Genomic DNA, 18,518 nt, shown 5'->3' with positions numbered 1-18,518 from the left:
TGTAATACATTCTTTGACCTACCCAGATCTAGACCATAGTTTTTTGTGTAGGCTAAGAGAAGCACTAACATCAAACAGTTATTGACGGTCCTTGCTTTTTTAAAGGCCCTTTTAATGAAGCTGCAAGCAAGAACAGACAGATGTTATCTGAGGGGACCAAAACATTGTCAGCTCTGCAGGCAGGCTATTTTGAGCCTCAGTTTGTGAGGATTTTTGAGGGTGAAGCCTACTCAAACCCTGTTCAGCTAAGGAGATGCTATAGACTGGCAGAATCAAAGAAAAATGTGGGCAAAGCTTTCCTTCCCAGCAATGGAGACAAACTCCCGTAAGTGTTGTGAGACTATTTTAAATTGACCTTTTTCCCGTACACTGAAGATCATTTTCACAGATCACTTCTTATAAAATCTGCAATGAGTGTATGCAGTGTTTGGTACTGAGCAAAGAATTTTGAGCAGCAGCACAGGGAATGCTTGCCCTTATCTACTGGTTTCTTTCTCTGTAAACATTTTTCTTACCCTTGTCTATTCAGCATCAGTCTGCCCATTTTTTTCTATATATGAGTACATGACTATATATGAGTCTATGAAGCCTCTAAATAAAGAGAGGGTAAGAAACAGCCAGGTGAGCATTCTGTGCAAAGATGACAAGTCTTGGCATCCTATTCCTGTCAATATTAATTAATGACCCTTTTAAGAAGGAACTCCATGAGACAGTTTACTTTCTCCCCACAAGAACTGCAGACAGTAAAGGCAAAGCAGATTCCCTCAACTGTCTGGAATAGTTGACAGATCTCATATAGTAGCTTGGTTGGGGGATTTTGGACCACTATAACTGCATCTTTGTGGACCAAACTGCCATTCAGCAATTTGATTAGTTTGTCTCAGCCCTTCTCTTCTTTAGTAGCTGAATGTATGATCATGTATTTTGGGAGCATGTCATACACTTGTCAGCAAGTACTGATTTTCAAGTTGGTCATTAAACAAAAAACAAACAGTCTTGGTGATTTCCTGCAGCTTTGTAAGCAGAGGTATTGCTCCTAAGTGTGCTGTGTCTCCTCTTGCTTTTGTTCTGTGACAAGACAGACGCTTAACTAGTCGTAACTTCTCCCAGAAAAAAACAAACCCAGCACATTTCCTGCCATCCATTATCATACCAACAGAAAATTCTTCATAACACTGTGCACAACATTGTTGTAATAGCAGATCCATGGACAGTGGGTCAGATCTGGTTTTATATTTAACTCTTGAGATGCATGTATTGTTTAGATTTTCTACTTACTGTCATTTTAGCACACTAGGTATAGAAAGCTCGAAATATTTGCAAAACACTAATTAATGTGTTCATTTGCTATTTTTAGATGTGGGCTTGGCAGCTATTATGGAACCATAGGAGGTTCGTACACATACTTCAGTCCACAGCTGAAATCCAGAGAAAGATACATTCCTCCTGGAAAGAACTTTTATACTAATCCAGGAAAGAAAGGAAGTGGATTTGGGTAACTTCACAATATTGCTTCTTGCAGAGTATTTTATTAAATGTTTCTTGAGTTTTGGACACCTAACTAATTAATTATATGTTTACAGTTATGCAAACCTTACCATAGGTGAACAATATCCACATGAACCTGATGACTATGAAGCAGAAAGAATAAAAGCAAGGGTAAAAACATTTGTCTTTATTATGTATTACTGTTGTGAGTATTTATTACACTTTACATGAGCTTTTTGTGCCCTGTAGTATCTCCTTTATCTTGAAATCTTGAACATTTATTTACAAAGTGGGGGAAGGAAAACACATTAATGAGCATCCTGCATATATAAAAAAAGAAAGTACTGTTCATTTATTATTTTTTCCTTTGAGACATCTGGCAGTATCCCAGGCAAGTTATGCCATTCAGGATTTGACCTTAAGTTGTTATTTGGAGACCTTAAGCTACAATGCAATAATGACCAAACAATGTCAAGAGTAAGAACAATAATAATTGTATGTTTTTGTCAGAAAAATGGGACCTCTTTATCCTACATGATAATGGGATTTTTAATGTAAGTTTGTAAATCATAGAATCAATAAGGTTGGAAAAGACCTCAAAGATCAAGTCCAACCTGTCACCCAAGACCTCATGACTACTAAACCATCTGAGAAAGCTTGTAAATTTGCTTGCACTGATTTTAGTTATCCTGTATATTTTAATCATATGTAGTAAAAAATGCAGAATACAGAATTAACCAGGTTGGAAAAGACCTCTGAGATCATCAAGTCCAACCTATCACAGCAGGAGGGCAATAGGAGGACATTTTTTTGGTCTAGGGTAAGATAAAGATTAGAAAAAAACAGTTCAGCTACCTGCATTTGAGACAAGTTCAGTCAAAACTAAACATCCAGTGCAGAAAATGAGAAGAGAGAAAAGAGGGAGGTGGGGATATTTCCACTGGATAGAAAGAAAGGAATTTGATCTGAAACATTAGCATGCATTACCAGGTGATACTATATTACTGATGGTACATTTTTATGGTTGTCTTTTAATCTGTTCATAATGTTTTTAACTTACTTTATTTTAAAATGGAACCTGGGAAGAATAATCAACAACTGGCATGATACAAAGAACCAATTACTAGTGAAGCTCAGTTTAGTAAGGTCCTCAGAACCTGGGAAACATAGTGGGCAGAGCTGACAAGTGCAATGCCTGCAGTCAGAATTTTCAAGCATGCATATATGCCCAAGACAGAGGTGTGCAATACTGTCAGACACAAATGCACAGTGCTTTCCCTCACATTTTCCTGCCATGCTTTCGTACTGAATGTTGTGCTTCCTGGTCAGTGAATCTATGTTCCATTATACATGGTGGATATATAAAAATACTTTGAACATCAAACAAGAGCAAAGAAAGTTAGTGTGAACATTATCCAAGGCTGAACTTAAATGTTTTACGTTTTTCTTGTGGAATAATGTGCCATAAAAATCCCCAAGATTGTTTCTCTCAAAGGACTACAGTATCACCAAGGTTGGAAGAGACTTCAAAGATCATCAAGTCCAACCTGATTTGTTTTACAGAAAGCACAAGAGGAACATAAGCGGTTGCTTAAAGGAGGGCCTTTCAGGTTAAATCTGTATCCCCAGGAGTATTTTGACAGCAATCCCTATTTTAGTGATAAACCTTTGCCACCTGTGAAGAAATCACCTCCAAAGAAGCCAAGTGCACCACCTTTCATACCAAGTTCTCCTGCTAAAAAGGTTAGCTTGCCTTATAGCTACAGAGACAGAAGATAAATATTCATATATTTCCTGTAAAAGCTTTGCTTACAGTATGTAAGGTAGAAATAAATTTGGGGGATTTGCTATTAATTTCTTATTTTTCTTTTATTCCTTTTACTTTGTTCTCAGTTTACAAAGCCATGAAGTCTTGTTTGACCCAGCAACTGCTAGCCAATTTCAAGTAACCTAAAAAAGTGTTTCTCTTTAAAATCTGCATGGTGCAGTTAATGTACAGTTGACCGTAAAACGCTACCAAACGACACAAAGCAGGAGGTTATCCAATAAATGACAGTAAGACAAAGGTGACTGTAGCAAAATGAAATGCTCTCCTATTTTGCCTATATAAGTCAGTTACTCATATGATTTTTGAGTCTACTAGCCTACATAGAAAAACATCTGAATTACAATTTCTAGAATCCTCATGGGAAAGGAGAGCTGGAAGGAGCAGAACTTAGGTTAGTCCTTCTGCTGAAGGAAAAGCTGCAGAATAAACTCAGGAGTTGCAGGCAAAAATTTGGAATGTGTGTTAGAATTTGCAGTTTATCAGCACTTGGGAGAAAAGGAGGAAAAGGATGAGAATAAATATATGTGGAAGATTTAAGAGGGGATAAGAAATAAAACCTGGAGTTAGTTTGAAGGATATCTAGGAACATAATTCATTAGTTCCAGTTGCTTCCTGTCATCATTTCTTAAAATGGATGTTCTGTTCCACAAAGTGATTCATTTTGATTGATTTTTTTGAGATGAGATACTACATTTATGCTATTCACCTTAGGTTAAACCTTAATTCCACTTTGAAATGGACTTTAAGATGCATAAATATCTCTCTTAAATGACTCTAGATACCTAATACAGTAACACCCCTTGTGTTAGTTTTCAGTTCTCCCTTTTTGAGTGCCATTGTCAGCTATTTAGTACTGCGCTCTGCTAACCACTATTTCCTCTTGGTGTCCTTTACCCTTGAATTACTTCACTGATGTTGATTCATCTGAGGAAGATAATGATAGCCAGGAAAGTATAACTATAAGGAGACAGCAAAAATTGTATGGGGTGTTTGGATTCATAGATAAGGCAGCCAAGATATTTCAGAATGGAAATCTATTCAACATTAGCACCTCATCTAGCTGACAGTGCTGGTGATCCTGCTCTAGGCTCCCCATCCTTCACACCATACATGCTCTGCTCGTATATTTAATTGATGTGTACTTTCCAAGCTACTGCACACCTTCCCTCTCTGCTGTTTAGATTCTTATGGGATAATTGCTTTATTGTTGACTGAATTATTTGCTGCTGTGCTTTTCAGGAATGCGACCTCAGCAGACTGTGGGGCTTAGCTTTACTAGGGCATTGCAAAGAATGTCATGTCTCTGTCCTTTTTAACTAAAATTAGCCACTCTTTTGGTACTCATGGATATGATGTTTCAGAAAAACCCAGTGCTGCATTCAAAGCCATTTGTCAGTGCTAGCCAGTGAATGCACAGTGGTCACAATAAACAGTAAAACAGTCACAGGAGCAGAATGACAAGTTAGCCTCTCAAGGGACAGGGAGAACAAGGAAAAGAAGGAAGACCAGGAGAAGCCCTGGTCCTTATCAAACACCCCCCTTTATTCTGAGTGTGACTTTTAAGGTGTGGGATACCCCTGTGAACCATGTTGGGTCAGCAACCCTAGCTTATTTAAAGCTGCTCATGGCCTGTAGACCAGCTAGGGGCTGGGTATGATTCTGTCCCAGTGAAACAGGACAATCAGAAAATATGCTGAAAATAATGCTTAAGCCCTTTTGAACACAGCAATCCATACACCAGTGCTGGGCATGGAGATAAAACTCATAGTGATATGGGAATTCCCCTTTTTTTCCACAACATAGCTCATTTTAATCAGTTGTTGTTCTTACTTCTGTCATACTTCTAAGATCCTTTCCTCCAAATTCAGGCTTATGAAAAAACATTTGAAACTTATGAATTCATCAAAATAAGGATTAAAATTTTCCTTTGCAAATTTGGAAAGTAAAAGTTTCCACTGCAAATTTGGGTTTTGATTTTTTTTGTTTGTTTTTAATATGATGCAGTCTGCTATTCAGCATTACTTGCTTATGCACAAAAATGTCTTCATTAACTGAATTATATTGTAGATTGCTATTTTGAAACCTTTGCCTTCTGTTTTTTTTCCTCCCCTAGTCAGGGGGCATGAAAGGAGGCACATTTGATCCTTACCCAAGCTATTCTGCTGAGCCTTATGTAAGTAAAAAATCTAAGGCTGTCACAACTGGTAAAGCAGGAAAAGTTTTTCATCCTTCTTCTGGACCAAAAAGCAGACCTGTTACAAGCATAGTAACTTTAAATGTCACAAGGTAAGCTCCTTTGAGGTTGTGTTTCATGTCTGCTGTCTACCAGAAGTCACTAACACATTTATTACTGTCTAAAATAACTGAATAAATGAATGAATGAATTATTAACAAAAGGATAAAGCAATGTGTAAGGAGCTTGGCTCTTCAAAATTAATTCCTATACTCTTCTGTAAACTCAGGTTAGTTTATAAGGCTATACATATCAGAGACCTTTCAAACAGTGCTATATAAACGTAAATGAAAATACTGATTTTTAAATTTATTATTTTCTGACTTGGTAAATGTGAAAAGACCAAGAATGTTCCTGCTGAAAGCAGGATCGGGTTTCCCTCATGTTTATGGCATAAAATTGGCTCCCTCTGCTGGCAAACACTATGTTAGGTGATCTAAACCTGTGAAGCTTTTGAAACAAGGCCACTCAAGTTGGATTCCTACGGACATGTCGCTGTGCAGTGTTAGAAGAGATTTATAGTACACAATGTATGTATGTAGGTAGATAAGCACATAATTATTTACTTTTAATCTTACTAAGCGATATCCTTTCTGTTAAACCCAATTTATTTTCTGGTTTTGGCTCTGTTGTAGTTCGAGCGGAAAATCAAGACTGTTCTTTTAAGAGTTATTTAGAGAAATCACTTTCAAATGCAGGCTTCTAAGATAGCATGCAGAAGAATTAATCATACTAACATTGACAAACTGTATTAGAGGAATCTGCTTCACATTTGTGATTTATCTTTTGCATATCATATGTGAAATCTGAAACGTACACCTACCTAATTCACCCATTGCTGCTCTGTTTATTTTACTATGTATCTACATTTGCATAATCAGGGATTATTTGAAGTTGCATGATTAATGTTACTGATACTGACAAGGCAGAACTAAATGTTACTCTACATTGCTTTCCTTTGCTAATGGAAAGCAAGAAAGAACTGAAAGTAACTTTTTTGGTGCACCAAAAAGCACGATAACTGCCAACACTGATGTAAGAAGGTAGAACCTTTCATATATGTGCAGGTGTTTTTCTAAAGAGGTGAAAGGAAAAAAAAATGGTGTATGGGTCTGAGTAGCCTTTTTATCAGTGTGACTCTTTGCATGATTTGCCAACAGAATAAAAATTCATGTTCCTAAAGAAAATGTTTTTATAGGAAAAAAGCACCTGTGTGTGAAATAGGTTTCAAAATTGAAAGGAGAGGACTGATTGTGAAGTATCACTGTGTGCTCACAGATACAGTTACGATGGACTCATTAAAAGTATTTGTAAAGACAAAAAATTCACTTACCTAAGAGAATTTCTGGAGATAAATTAAAACCAGTGTTTCACATTTCCCCCTACTATTTCCCTTCTAAGACTTTTAAAGAATTTATTTATTTATTTTTGGTTAATTATGCCTAAATTTAATAAAATGAGGACTGTAAACTGAATTTGTTCTAAGTGTGAAGCTCACATCTTCTGACAGATTGTAAGAAGTGTGGTAAGATATTTTTCAAATCACCTGCTCCCCTATTTAATCACAGTTCTTTAGGTGCTTTCCAATGGAAATCTTATTTTCTGATAGTTGGATCATAATCCTATAACTGGATTTGCTAGTGTAGATTCTTGCTCTCATGCAGAGCTCTATTGAAATAAATTTGACTTCATTAAAACCACGAATCTCTTGCAGGACTGGGTTATCACAGTTTTTCATTTTTACAAAAACTGTTGTAATTTGTAAAGTGATAATCTACAAGAATCTAATAAGTTTCTCTCCATTTACATTACAGATCATTGAATGCAAAAAACTACAAGACTGTACGGCTGACATCTTACTAGGTACAAAAGGTGAAATGAAAGGTACACTCTTTAGACTCTAACCTGTTAACAAAGCAAATAAAAATGTGAAAAGTGACATTCAGATATAAAGGGTAAACCATTCTGTTTAATTATCAAGAATACAATCTTTTATTTCTAAATAGGAAACTAGAATAAATTAATTTAAGGTCATTTATTTGTTAATTTCAAGGTTGTGCTTTTATATAAATGTTCACCTTATATGGAAATTTGATATAAATTTCACCTTATTTAACTAGATGTTTTTAAATGTGCTTTTAGAAAACATACTTTCTAATGAGTAGTTTGGGTTGCAAATTGACTATATATTGCAGTTGAGGAAAGTGCATCTATCAATCAATGTATTACCAAGTTTGTCATGTGTGGCCCACAATGAGCTAAGGCCATTGTTTCCCTCCAGTAGAATCATAACTTGAACTTTATTTCAAGTATAAACTTGTGTAGGAACTGTCTTATAAACATAAAACTTTTAGTTTCCATGATCTTCTCATAATGACTAACATCAAGCATTGTTCAAAACTGGACCACAGCCTGTTAAGGAGTCATCTCTATTTAGTAGCATTTATTTACTGTTCTTCCCCGCTTTTCTGACAACCACAAGTGCTACCCTATTCTGTAAGAGTGGCTTAATTCATTTTGGAGGAAGATTAGGGAGGGTAAAAGAGAATGCACGTAGCTGCTGTTTGGCTAGTAACCGCTTCTACAAATCTACAAATAAAAGAGCAGCAATCTGTGTTTACACAGCAACAGTTGTGTCTGTGGAGCAGAGGAAAAAGCTCTCCTGTGAAGTGTTATGTATTGGAAAAACCCACATTTTAATTTTAATGCAGGTTTGAACTATGATTTTTCAAGGTGGAAAGCATGTTGTGTTCCCCAGTGGTCAAGACTTGGTTGAGTCTTGTTCAGCATCTTCATCAGTGACCTGGAAAAAATGGCCTCAAGTCGCACCAGGGGAGGTTTAGATTTGGAAATTAGCAAACATTTCTTTTGAAAGTGTTCAGGTGTTGGAACAGGTTGCCAAGGGAGGTGGTGGAGTTGCCACCCCTGGAGGTGTTCAAGAAATGTGTAGACATGGCACTTCAGGACATGGGTTTAATGGCAGTGGTGGTCTTAGGTCAATGGTTGAACTCAAGGGGTCTCTTCCAACTGAAACAATTCTATGAGTCTAACAAATCAGGTATCTTGCAAACTAGCTGCTTCTCAGGTGGAATTCTTATCCTAAATGTAAACTGTCTGAATAGTTTCACTTTAATAATTTTTGTCAGGTTTTTCTGTGTGGTCAAAAAAAAATTTCTTCATGTAAATCAAACATAATTTATTATAAAAATGAAGAAATCAGCATTTGTGTATCCAAATTGTTACAGGGAGACAAAATTTCTTTATTATTTTTCTTAAAGATTCATCACACCGTTGTAGAATATTAATGAAACGGTATCCTTACTGCTGTCCACAGGGTAAGAGTTTTTGAAAGAAAAACCAGACCAGATGTCACATTTCCTGGCGTCAATGATATTAAAATAAAACCAGGAAGTGTTGGTCAGGTCTTCCAGCACGCATTGGAGCATGAAAACCCTTACCTTGAGATCAATAGGGACCCAAAAATCTCTTAAAATTATTCATACAAGAATTTTGATTAGATAGATAGTATTAGCAGCCAATGACATTGTTTAGAAGGGGTGGATTGGGGTGATTTTAGGCTATGCCTTTAAAATGTAGTTACAGATTTTGAGCAGAAAAGTAGAAACGTAGAAACAAATCACTATTGGGTGTAAAAAGGAAAACAAAAGAGTATTCTAAACAAATTCATTGGATAAATATCTAGAATAAGAGGAGCTGTACCATAACAATTCTCTTCTCTTCCGATCTTGGCTGTTTTGCTTTGCTTGGGAGAGATAATGTGCTTTGGCTGGCCTTGTCTAAGTCTAACCCACTGCTTTTTCTCTCCACTCCTCTTTCTCTCTCTTGGTACATGGTGGGGGGGTAGAGGGGGTGGGCAGTGAAATGGCTTCCTTGGTCTCTGACCAGGGGGATTTTTGTGTTGTTTGCTAATTGTACATATCTGTAAATATTGTGTATTTCGTTGTGGTGGGTGGAAGGGTAAGGCCAAGAAGCCTCCTCCCTTCCCCCTTGTAAAGTAAAGGGAAAGAAAAATTGAAGGGAAAGGAAAAAAAAACTCACAAGCTGAATTAGCAAAGCAGTGGAGCTATATTTACAAAGCAATGTAGGGTATGCAGGGGAATATTTACAAATTTACAATATCTACAATATATACAAAGATATACAACAGAGTAACACAGAAATGAGAGTAACCCCCCTCGGCAGAGAGGGGGTTCCCCACCTCCTCTTTCCCCTCTCTCCCCCCTTTCCCCAGATTAGGTTAGAAGAGAGAGAGAGAGCGAAAGAAAGAAGTTAAAAGCAGTTTTGTGTTAATTGGAAAAGCAGTTAATACAGGCCTTATCAAGTTTGTCAGTTTGAAGGCCGGAGCCTTGGCAGAAAGCCCAGCACAGACACAGAACTGCTGCACCGTGAAGAGGCGGAAGCAAGACTGAAGATAGGGTGCCGGAGTGCCCAGGATAGTCCCAGCTCACTCCCAGTTCAAAAGGTGCTTCCTCCCACTCTTCCAATGAAATTAGTTTAGATTATTCCTTCCGTTTACCAACTTCCATCCACCATATTCCCTTTCTTAAGGGGGCAACGTCAACCGGCCACATTCGTACATATTCATTGCATTCCATTGTAGGGTGTAGATTTTGCTTGTAAATACAGCTTCATTTGCTTCTGAGTTGGTCTGGCAAAGTTAATGCTGGGGGGAAACTCCAACCCACCACAATAACCTACAACAGAATTCCTTTCTTACTTATTAAGAAGTGAGTACCTGAAAAAATAGTTCTAAGTGTTGTAAAGATACTGTATACAGGCAGCTTCAACTTCACAATATTATATGCAGTATTTTCTAGAAATATTTTCTCCCCATGGTCCCATGGCTGTGAAGATCAAAGTATTTGTGCAGGGATTATACACAAGAGTATAATTTTTGTGCCTTCCATAGCTATGACCACGTTCTCTGTTATTTGTTTACACTGAAAATGTTAAAACTCATGTTTTAACTATTCGCCTTTTAAGTCTGTATCTAGTGAGAAGAGATAAAGGGTACGTGGTACTGATTAAACACAGACCAGAAGTAGATGTCATGTAAAACATACGTAAACATAGACTAAATGTAATGTAGGACTTCTTGCAGAAACTACTAATGAAATGGGGCATGTACTAGGCTGTTCATCTAAAAGGTCCTTAAGATTCCCTTCTGACTCTGAAATATCAGAATTCTATCTCCTGTAAACTGTCACAGTTTCATTAAATATATTTCTACTAAAGATCTGTAAAGATCTGCTTTTGTGAATCTGTGAAATGCATCCAAGTATCAAAAAAGCAGTCAGCTTTTTAAAGAACATAACGTGGAGATGACTGGGCATTAGAAATGCAAATGATTCACAAACAAAAAAGGTTTAATACAATTTATTTGAAACAGTAGACTGCTGTAGATTGTCAGGTGAATTTCCTGCAGAGTAATTTCAAGGTTAAGTTTTTTTGGCTGAGTTTCCAGCCCAGATTTTGCAGCAGTTTCTTTTTTTTTTTTTTTGTTATTTGTTCTTTTCACTCTCAGTTTGTTCATGGTTTTGCTCTGGGGAACTGTCTCCTTTGGTAAGCTCGGCTATTTCTTTCTGAAGCTTTGTATTTATTTCTCTTAACCTGAAGCACTCCATTTGGAAAAACTCTAGGATTGCACTGAGGCCCTCACTTTCCCACACAGCAGAAGTCATCGCATCTTCTACTTTCAGTATCTCCTGGATTTTGGACTGTACCTGAAAAAGATTGAGATTGTTTACATAAAAAACTATACTTTGTTTTCAAAAAATATCCTACTACTAGAGAAATCCTCTCTTAGGAAGCTCTGACCAGATGGAAGTGGCATATAGGCATGTGGAATTGTTTATAATCAACAAAGTGTAAAGGTAAATGTCCTTCCAGCATCAGCTATTTAGCTTTCACATAAAGAACCAGATAAAGCAATGGAAGGAAAATGCTTCTGAAAAGGTGGCTTTGCATTTTGTGAAATGTGGCAGTTTGCAACACTGCAAGAGGTTGTGCTGACCTGTAACATGATGTAGAATTAACTAATCTGAAAACAGCAGAGCTTCCTTGAATTTACAGTGATATAAAGGAGGAAAAGACCTAGTCCTCCCTTCTTTTCTCCCCTTTCCCCCCCCTCCCCCCCCCCCTTCCTAGCTCAGTTTTGTTTTCCCTCTCTTTTTCTGAGCTTTAAAAGTAATTTTTATAAGCCCCCAAAGAATACTGTGGCTAAGAGAAAACAAGAGCCTTCAAGTGTGATTATCTTGTGAGCTATTTTATGCTGGACAGATGATGAATAGTATACTTAATGTATGCAATAGTCAAGAACAGATCTTATGTGAAACACTTATGGTAGTACTAAAAAACGCTGCAGGAGGCTTTTCTATTTTAGGAGCATCTGTGTTCTACTTTTACCATATTAATATTATCCAGTGTCTGTTGCTGAAATGTCTGAAGTGATTCCAAGGGGTCCTGAAGAGTCTGAAATGTATAAGGCATATCAGAATGTTAGTAAGCAGGGTTGTGGTTTGTTTTGTTTTGGTTGGTTTTGTTTGAGATGAGTTAGGATATTTTCTCAGTTGAAATTATGTTTCTTTTCCAGTCCCAAGACTGTTTTCATCCAGGTGTTCATCAAATGCTTCTTTCACCACTCAATTGCCATTTAGAAATGTATTTGTAGTATTAGAAGGATTTAGGCATAGCTCTTTGAAGAGAGTTGCTCATGCTTCAGAAAGCACTGTCACAACTGTCATTACCTTCAATATTTGACGTTGCAATGAGACCAAATGTGCTTCTGTTAGAATTCCTATTCCAATTTAAAAACTAATCTTTCTGGATTTGACTGTGGAGTACTGGTTGGAAAACAGATGGAAGTTGGACTAGTAGAGGGGAAACCGTTGTATTCTGCATGAACAGAAGTAATATTGGCTAAGCTGTAATGATGTAGAAGTGCTTTAAAACAGTGCAGATTCTTTACATAAATCAAAGGATTTTTTTTCTCTGAGTGAATGATTCTTAAGGTCACAGGAATGGAGAAGCTCAGTGAATATCTCAGCTAAAGGAATGAGCATGTGTTCTGCTTTGGAAGAAAATTCTGCAAAACAGAAAAAAAGAGGCAGGCAGAAGAGTGCTGTTTATAAGGTACTTGTGTTAGCCAACTACTCTGATATTAAAACCAAAGCCATACTTTGTTAGTATGGGAACTGTAGTTTGCAAGTCAGTGCTGTCCATTTCAGAATTCTTCAGCAAGTCTGACTTCCTACTTTAAAACATCAGTAAAGAGTGACATCTCCTTGTGGTACAGTCCTAGCCCTGCATACATTTAGAAGGAAACAGTCAAACAATCACAATGTCTGTATATGTAGTAACCACTTGATCTGTGCTGCGCTTTGAATCAGTGATGTCTGTGAATAGCAAGAACTAACATTTTGCCTGAGCAGTCCCTGGAGTGAGGCCCTGTAATCAGAAGCCAGTCTGAGCTGCTCTTGCTGCTCTGCTGGGGTCTGGTGAAGGCAGGTTTGCCAGCCAGTGGTCTTTTAGTACTGAGCATACCCACAGAGCAGTTTGGGTTGGAAGGGATTTTTAAAGGCAATCTAGACCAACCCAGCTGCAGTGAGCAGGGACATCTTTAGATTAGGTGGCTCAGAGCCCAATCCAACCTGACCTTGAATATTTTTAGGGATAGGGCTTCTATGACCTCTCTGGGCAACCTGTTTCAGTGTTTTACCACCCTCACTATAAAAATTTATTCCTTGTATGTGGTCTAAATCTCCTCTCTTTTTAGTTTAAACCCATTACTCATTGTCCTATTGCAACAAGCCCTGCAAAAAATTGTCCCCATCCTTCTTATATGCCTCTTTTACAGAGGGCTGTGATAAGGTCTCCCTGAAACCTTATCCAAGCTGAACAATCTCAACTCTCTCAGCCTGTAGAGGTGATGCTCCATCCCTCTGATAATTTTTGTAGCCTCCTCTGGACTTGATCCAACATAGTCATGTCCTTCCTGTGCTGAGGACTCCAGAGTTGAGACAGTACTCTAGATGGGGTCTCATTAGGCTAGAGCAGAGGGTCACAATCACCTTCCTCTACTTGCTGGCCCTGCTTCTTTTGATGCAGCCCAGGGCAATGAATGTTCTTCTGGGCATCAGGTGTGCATTGCTGGCTCATGTCCAGCCTTACATCTACAAGTTCCCACACATACTTCTGTGCAGGGCTACTCTCAATTCCCTTCACTCCCCAGCTTCTATTGACAGTGGGGAGTGCCCTGAACATACATTGAAATAAGTAAAGGGGGAATGCTGCCCGGTAAGACTTATTATGGCAGCCATCCTACTCCCGTTCCTACTCAGCATTAAACCAGCTTACTTGCACAGATGCCTGCTCTAGCGCAGGAGGCTGCTTCGAAGACGCCATCCCGGGGAGCTGCGGAGGTTCAGATCTGCGCGCTACCGAGGCAGGGCAGGTCTGCTGCCCGTGTCCTGGCAGTACTATGACCTCACAGTCGGCGGCGCTGCCTGCCACTTTATCTCCACCGGCTGTAACGGGCACCCAGGCAGCCGCTCGGCGGCAGGCGGCCGGGCAGCGAGCGCTCCGGGGCTCTCTGCGGCCCTGCTGTCGCCGCGCTAGCCGCAGCCCCTTCGGCACGCCGCCCGTCGCTGAATGCCTGGACCTAGCTGCCTGCCCAGCATCCGTCCTGGGCGGAGCCGGGCACCAGCTTCTTCCTTTCTTCTTTCGCTGATGTTGCCGGTGGGGTTTTGGTACTTTTTAAAGCTTTGGATTGCAGGCAGCGCCCTGCGCTGTCACTCCGGGTGGGCTCGCTCTTCAGCGCAGCTGCATCTGTGGTACCTAATTTTGTCCATTGCAAAAGTATTGCTCTACCGTATGTTGCTGAAATTCAGACAGGTGGCATGACTGTAGTTTCATCCAGTAGGAGGGAAAAAGGAAAGAGAAAACTATTTCCCTGCTGAAGTATTTGGAGCTTCTAAAACGTCTATGAGCAATAGTCCTTGTTAGCAGTTTTCTGTGCTTAAAGTATAAAGTCAGACTTTGGTATGAGTAACTCGTATTTGCAGGAAAAGGCTCCTTGAAGGACCCCTCACCTAACGTGGGGTCTCAGGTGAATAAAGTCTGTAAGATTAGCCCCAGGTTGTTAAACCTGATTGCACCTTCAAGGCTGACCTGCATGGGAACCCTTTGGTTGCCAAATCAGTTGCTAATGTACCTCATTGACATTATTTTGGAAAGGTAAAGTGTTTTTAAATTTCATTTCTCTCTATGTCAACCTTGTAAGCTTAAGTTAATTGGGGAAGTTAGTTATATATTTAAAAGCAGTATTACTTAAAAGCTAATGATCTGGTGGGATTTGTTGATGAAAGAACCAATTCACCCTCAGCTTTTTTATTTCCCATGCAAAGTGTGTGTCGTTACTTCTTTTAACTTTATTTTTTAGATAAAAGAGATTGAAATTATACTTTAATTGGTTACCTAGTTTAGAGGTGAGGGATGAAGAAATTTGAATTTCATAATATTCAGTTCTGGGATTTGTCTTTCAGTGCTTATGCTCAAAGTTTACACATGGGTTTATAGCACTGGAAGGTTACAGTTCCACAGACTGACAAAGGCATTGAATGTCATTTTGGAAGGATAGTTTGTGGTGGTAGAAGATATAGATAGAAGAGTTAAGTTGGGATCACAACTCTCAGTCCCAAGACTGGTATAGTTGTAATATTTAAGGTTTTCAGGCTCTCTAAATAGTTCTGACATGGTTTTGCAGAAGTATAAAGTTAGTGAAACTGCTTTACACCTGTTGAGGGACAGCTGAAGAGTTTAGTGTCTGGAATTAGTTCAGCAGTAATACGCAACACCAACAAACATGAATCCCACTTACTTTCCAACCCAGAAATACTTCTGAGTCTTTTGTTTCTTTCATTTTTCAACATCATAAGGGGAAAAAAAAGTTCTGGCTTACGTTTGCAATCCATAAGTAATAGAACATGAACCTCTCACTGTAGCCTACGTTCCCTACCACCTTTTGAGCTGTTTTTTGCATCCTATTATAACATTAGTGACAATGTTGTCTCCAGAGGTTTTTCCTCAGTACTCTTCTGTGAACTAGATTCAGAATTGTTTTGTTGGCATCACTGTTGAAGAAATTTACCCATAGAGTTTCAGGCATGGCTTTTTAACAGTTAATGGTTCTGATTTTTGGATTGGACTTGTTCTTAAGGTATGATGGCAAATCAAGTATGTCCTTAGTGTGGGTGTTTTTTTTTTTTGGAGTTGTTTTCCTTACATTACACTATTTTATCAAAGATAACTTAAAAAAAATGTGTAAGTTTGTGAAAGACCATATTCTATCATGAAAGGTCTGAAAGATAACAGAAGGTGATTTTGAATTATTCAAAGCTGAACTTGATAGGGTCCTGAGCAACCTGATCTAGTTAAAGATGTCCCTGCTCACTGCAGGGGATTAGACAAGAAGCTCTTTGAGGCTTCCTCGAATTCTATGAACTATGATCAATTCTATGACATATGATTCTATGAATTAATTATGCAAAGAAAGTTAACCATTTGAATACATGAAAAATACTTTTTAGACTCAATGTCTTCATGATTCTGGTATAAACCATCTGAATTCTGGAGATTTCTCTGAACACTGCATCTTCTTTGTCTGTGAAGGTGGAACCATTAAGACTCTGATAGGTGTAGGAATTGCATCAAGTTATTATTCATCCAAGTCTGTATGTGAATCTCAGGCAGGGGGAGAGTAAATCCTGTGGTGTAATACCAGCTTGAAGACTAAAGAAGGCTTCTAAATAATGAAAACTTAATCTACCCTGGAAAAGAATTTTTACATGGCAGTTTCTTCGTAGTATTCTGCTGCCTGTTTGTGCCATCAGGGGATGTATGCACTGTAGAGAGTTTTCTTAGTGCACCTGCAGTGTGATCTTCCTGGATTCCTGAAAATCCATTAAGGATGGCAACAAATGCCTTCTGGAGTTGTCAGCTTCTGTTGGCAGTTAAATGAACAAGATAGGCTGTTTTAAACTAGAAATGAAGTGACTTCCTAAATAGAGATAATTATCTAGTCTCAGATTTGAGACAAATATACAAAGGGTATGGAAGTCTGAAATCTGCAGGGGCAAAGCAAAGTGAAAATTAGGAGATGATGTGGTGCAAGCAGTTACATTGTAGGGAGGAGCTCAGCATGCGCTTAATGGGAGCAGTAACCTGTTGGTATGTACAAGAGCAAGAAACATCTTAACAAAGCCAAATGGTTTTGGCATGAGGTTCTGAACGATGCTGTTGTGCTTGTGTGGTACCTAGATTGGCCCACTCACACCTTATTCCTGCTGTTTGCCTTGAGAGCTGAGGGCTGCTGACTGGATCCCTTTTCACCTGGGAATTGCTACAACATGTGCGTCTGAAACTTAGTAGAGGGTTTGGTGGAGGTGAAAAAATCCCACAAAATCACATCACCAGAAAATAATTTCTGCTATATTTGCTGTAGGACAAGTTCCAGTAAATGAGGAAAGTCATTCTCAAAATGCCTTTTTTTGGTATAACTATATATACAAAGTCATCAATTATTTGTCATGAAGTTACTCGGTGGGTTTACCAGACAAAAGCAGACAGAGGGAAATGGAGAAGGCTCTTCACTCTCATCTCAAAGGAGCAGAAATGAGGGCTAAATATGAACAGCTAATTAAAATTTTCCATATCCCTATTGATAGAAATGTTAGAATCAGCTACAGCTGTCATCTCTTGGTTTTGTGAAACTAGTGGATGTGTTCCATGAACCTTTGAACAGGTGCAATCTGGACAGGTTTATTAAAACATGACAGCAGTAAGTGTAGAAGTATGCGAGGGCACTGGGTTCTGACAGTGTGATCACAGGGACAGAATACGTTAAATATTTGGAGATGTCAGTTTGGCACTTTAACTTGAGAGGCTATATAAGACATGAGCCAGAGCTACTTGTCAATTTACATAAATTGACATCTTTCAAGGGGATCTGAAGTATCAAGGGCAAAGTCATTTAAGACATAAATTCAAAAGAGGATTCTTTTATCACCAATGAGGCAAAGTTGCCCACGTCTATCTGTAAGAATTTGTGAGAGTGTAATTATTATGTTGTTCTACTCTATAATTGATTTTTACCATGTATTCAATATTTTCTGTTATTGGTACTTAAAATAGATGATTAGGCACTTACCATTTTTATCTGATCTTGGAATTTGGGGGAAAAGAGATTGTCCTACTTTCATATTACTATATTATCTTTTGAATCATGGTGAGGACATGTTTGAACCCTTTCAGCATTCAGGAGGAAAGGTTATTTTCAGGAAATTTAATTGCCATGAAAAGCCTTTTGGCACACAGCACTAAGATCCAGTGCAGCTCTGCAGTCTGAATGCCCCAGAGGTTTTGCCATTTTCCTTATATGCCACCCTAGAACCACGGTTCATTTGACAGCTCATTATTTGCCCAGATGCTGCTACTGTGAAGTGTATTTTACGTAATCCTTCTACCTAGAGATGGGCAATACCTGCTGCAATTCTTGCTAACTGACATCAAAAGCTTTATCTGTCTTTAGGTATGTTTTTCAAAGAACAGTCTCTTTAGGATTTACTCTTGCTCAAGGAAAACTACCTATGCTTTTGCTTTTTGTATCTGCATAGCCTCCAAGCACTTTGTAATTATGCTGCCTGCAAAGCAGGTGCTGGGAACATAGACTCCCTTCTGTATGCAAGTGGACTGAGTATTTCTGTGCCTTCTGGCTGGAGTGCAAGGTGTTCCTACTGACACCCTACACTCGTGTAAAATCATAAACAACATTCCTCTTTGTTGTAATATGGAAATGTGTTTTCAGCCTGAATGTGTGGAAACAATTTACCTGCATGTATCGATTGTTGTTGTTATTATTGCCAATGAACTGTTTCAGTCTTATCACTTTAG

The 18,518-nt window shown here is 38.5% G+C and overlaps 2 protein-coding genes across 4 annotated transcripts in view; one reads left to right on the top strand and one right to left on the bottom strand.

Moving 5' to 3' along the window:
• The window catches only part of CFAP96 (cilia and flagella associated protein 96), an 88,563-nt gene that overhangs the window by 3,456 nt on the left and 66,589 nt on the right, over positions 1 to 18,518 (top strand). For all 3 annotated transcript variants that reach the window (XM_068136948.1, XM_068136946.1, XM_068136947.1), the window contains exons 3-8: positions 106 to 325; positions 1,358 to 1,495; positions 1,584 to 1,659; positions 3,052 to 3,231; positions 5,430 to 5,602; positions 7,364 to 7,433. In XM_068136948.1, the coding sequence (XP_067993049.1) occupies positions 106 to 325; positions 1,358 to 1,495; positions 1,584 to 1,659; positions 3,052 to 3,231; positions 5,430 to 5,602; positions 7,364 to 7,412 (836 nt within the window). In that variant the 3' untranslated portion in view covers positions 7,413 to 7,433. The remainder of the gene's footprint in view (positions 1 to 105; positions 326 to 1,357; positions 1,496 to 1,583; positions 1,660 to 3,051; positions 3,232 to 5,429; positions 5,603 to 7,363; positions 7,434 to 18,518) is intronic.
• On the bottom strand, positions 10,906 to 14,220 carry CCDC110 (coiled-coil domain containing 110). Its single transcript, XM_068171078.1, has 3 exons — positions 13,926 to 14,220; positions 11,976 to 12,041; positions 10,906 to 11,293 (listed from the first exon to the last, which is right to left on the bottom strand). Exons 1-3 carry the CDS (start codon positions 13,971 to 13,973, stop codon positions 11,072 to 11,074), a joined length of 336 nt encoding a protein of 111 aa, XP_068027179.1. The 5' UTR covers positions 13,974 to 14,220; the 3' UTR covers positions 10,906 to 11,071.

Source organism: Melanerpes formicivorus, unplaced genomic scaffold, assembly GCF_026170545.1.
Source record: "Melanerpes formicivorus ecotype bairdi unplaced genomic scaffold, bMelFor1.0.p_v2 SCAF_4, whole genome shotgun sequence".
Lineage (NCBI taxonomy): Eukaryota > Metazoa > Chordata > Aves > Piciformes > Picidae > Melanerpes > Melanerpes formicivorus.
The sequence above is the reverse complement of the archived record's forward strand: the minus strand, read 5'-3'. Positions and strand labels throughout refer to the sequence as shown.